Genomic DNA, 3,214 nt, shown 5'->3' on the forward strand with positions numbered 1-3,214 from the left:
GGGCTGCAATGCACTGCAGAACACGTTCGACAACACGCTCACGTCTGCACTTCACCAGCGCGTTGCCCGTGTACGTCTCCGCCGTCGAGCCGAGATAGATGTCGACGTCCGTCAGCCGCTCCGGGCAGCAGTCGTTGCGGTTCTGCAGCCGCACGTAGCGCACATACACCTCGCTCCCGAGGTCGACGCCCCACCATTGGCTTGTGTATTGGCCGCACTCGGCCCACGGCCGTCCCGTCGTGCTGTCGGCGAATGACAGGTCGCTCACGGGCGCCTGCTTGTCGAACAAGCTCGAGTCCTGGTACGTGGTGGCGGCGCGGAGGTCGAGCAGCTGCACGTCAGGCGGCGGCGGCGACGGCGAGGCGGACGGCGGCGGCGCAGGCAGGGCGGAGGGAGGCGGCGGCAGAGGCGGCAGCGGCGGCGGCGAGGCGGACAGCGGCGGGGAGGGAGAGGCGGAGGGAGGCGGTGGCGACGGCGACGCGGAAGGAGGTGGCGGGGAGGGAGAGGCGGAGGGAGGCGGCGGCGAGGGCGACGCGGACGGAGGCGGCGGCGACGGCGAGGCGGAAGGAGGCGGCGGCGAGGGCGAGGCGGACGGAGGCGGTGGCGATGGTGAGGCGGACGGCGGCGGGGGCGAGGGCGATGCCGAGGGAGGCGGCGGCGACGGCGACACGGATGCCGGCGGGGGTGACGGCGATGCTGGGGGCGGCGGCGGCGAGGGCGAGACGGACGGCGGCGGGGGCGACGGCGATGCTGAGGGCGGCGGCGGAGATGGTGAGGCAGAGGGAGGCGGCGGCGAGGGCGAGGCGGAGGGAGGCGGTGGCGATGGTGAGGCGGACGGAGGCGGCGGCGAGGGCGAGGCGGACGGCGGTATAGGTGGCGGACAACCCGGAAAGTCCAACACCACGCCCGACAGCAAGATGTTCCTCCCGGTGTCGGTTAAGGTTGCATTGAAGGCGGGGGGAGGGAACAGGCGGACTCTAAGCTGAAAGCTCGATGTGTTGCTGTAGTAGAGGCTCACAGCCTTGTTCAGCTGGTCCTCAGTCAGGCCTTGAACGGTACCAGGGTTGTCAGCTCCGCTTCCCGCAAGTGTGGCGCTGAAGCTCGTCCAGCCGCCAGTGACGGCGCCAATCTCAACCTCTGACGTGCCGCCGGACGTGATGTACGCGTCAAAGCCTTGCGCGGGGTCTGCGGTCGAGCTCTTGGCCATCACAACCTCGCCGAGATCAAAGCTGCCGCCATCGCACGTTTTGTTACGCAAGCCAGCCGACTGGCCGCTGCAGCCCCTGTCAAAGTCGTAGATGGAGATCACGAAATTCGGCACCGTCACCGGGTCCTGCGAGTTGTCGTCGACGAATGTGAAGTTGAGGATGGTGTCCACCTCGCCGCGAATGTTGAGGACGAAGAAACCCTTCGCATTGGGTCCATTCCGATTCGGCTTGTGGGCTTGATACACCGAGTCGGACACGATGCGCATGCCCATTGTGGCTCCAGACGTGGGGGTCGTGGAGCCGACGTTCGAGACAAGGATTTGCGTTGGGTCAGTGGTGGTCGGCCCCACGCCGTTGAGGTTGTTGTACAATACGTTGCTGGAAAGGAAGTCGATCGGGGCCATCAAGGTCCGATCTACTGAGCATGGATCAGGCAAAGACGGGGGAGGCGGGGACGGCGACGAGGAGGGAGGCGGCGGCGAGGGCGGGGGTGGAGACGGAGGCGGTGGTGACGGTGAGGTGGAGGGAGGCGGCGGCGAGGGCGGGGGTGGAGACGGAGGCGGTGGTGACGGTGAGGTGGAGGGAGGCGGCGGCGAGGGCGAGGCGGACGGAGGCGGTGGTGACGGCGAGGTCGAGGGAGGCGGCGGCGATGGCGAGGCTGACGGCGGCGGCGGCGAGGGCGATGCCGAGGGAGGCGGCGGCGACGGCGACAAGGATGCCGGCGGCGGTGACGGCGATGCTGGGGGCGGCGGGGGCGACGGCGATGCTGAGGGCGGCGGCGGAGAGGGCGAGGCGGACGGCGGCGGCGGCGACGGCGAGGCGGAAGGAGGCGGCGGCGAGGGCGACGCGGACGGAGGCGGTGGCGATGGTGAGGCGGGCGGCGGCGGGGGCGAGGGCGATGCCGAGGGAGGCGGCGGCGACGGCGACACGGATGGCGGCGGGGGCGACGGCGATGCTGAGGGCGGCGGGGGCGACGGCGATGCTGAGGGCGGCGGCGGCGAGGGCGAGACGGACGGCGGCGGGGGCGATGGCGGCGGAGGAAGCGGCGGCGGCGGCGATAACGGCGGCGGTGGAAGCGGCGGTGGCGGCGACGGCGGCGGCGACGGCGGCGGTGGTGATGGCGGCGGCGGCGGCGATGGCGGCGGAGGAAGCGGCGACGGCGGCGGCGATGGCGGCGGCGGCGATGGCGGCGGAGGAAGCGGCGACGGCGGGGGCGACGGTGAGGCGGAGGGAGGCGGCGGCGAGGGTGATGCCGAGGGAGGCGGCGGCGAGGGCGAGGCGGAGGGAGGCGGCGGCGGTGGAGGCGGTGATGGTGACGGCGGCGGCGCGGGCGAAGCGAAGACGTAGAACTTGCACACCGTCAGCCCCGCCGCAGACGGCCGGTTGAGGTAGATGTAGCGCCCCAACGCGTTGATCTCCACCTCCAACATCACGTTCGACAACACGCTCACGTCTGACTTCACCAGCGCGTTGCCCGTGTACGTCTCCGCCGTCGAGCCGAGATAGATGTCGACGTCCGTCAGCCGCTCCGCGCAGCAGTCGTTGCGGTTCTGCAGCCGCACGTAGCGCACATACACCTCGCTCCCGAGGTCGACGCCCCACCATTGGCTTGTGTATTGGCCGCACTCGGCCCACGGCCGTCCCGTCGTGCTGTCGGCGTATGACAGGTCGCTCACGGGCGCCTGCTTGTCGAACAAGCTCGAGTCCTGGTACGTGGTGGCGGCGCGGAGGTCGAGCAGCTGCACGTCAGGCGGCGGCGGCGACGGCGAGGCGGACGGCGGCGGCGCAGGCAGGGCGGAGGGAGGCGGCGGCAGAGGCGGCGGCGGCGACGGCGAGGCGGACAGCGGCGGGGAGGGAGAGGCGGATGGAGGCGGTGGCGACGGCGACGCGGAAGGAGGTGGCGGGGAGGGAGAGGCGGAGGGAGGCGGCGGCGATGGTGACGCGGACGGAGGCGGCGGCGACGGCGATGCGGACGGAGGCGGCGGCGAGGGCGAGGCGGACGGAGG

The 3,214-nt window shown here is 72.1% G+C and overlaps 1 protein-coding gene across 1 annotated transcript in view; it reads right to left on the bottom strand.

Moving 5' to 3' along the window:
* Positions 1-3,214, bottom strand: part of EMIHUDRAFT_98747 (hypothetical protein) — a gene marked incomplete at both ends in the record, with an annotated part of 4,987 nt that overhangs the window by 609 nt on the left and 1,164 nt on the right. Inside the window, 3 exons of the mRNA XM_005786731.1 lie at positions 51-1,408; positions 1,665-2,190; positions 2,223-2,947. Of these exons, the coding sequence (XP_005786788.1) occupies positions 51-1,408; positions 1,665-2,190; positions 2,223-2,947 (2,609 nt within the window). The remainder of the gene's footprint in view (positions 1-50; positions 1,409-1,664; positions 2,191-2,222; positions 2,948-3,214) is intronic.

The sequence above is a fragment of the Emiliania huxleyi genome, assembly GCF_000372725.1.
Source record: "Emiliania huxleyi CCMP1516 chromosome Unknown EMIHUscaffold_15, whole genome shotgun sequence".
NCBI classification, from domain to species: Eukaryota; Haptophyta; order Isochrysidales; family Noelaerhabdaceae; genus Emiliania; species Emiliania huxleyi.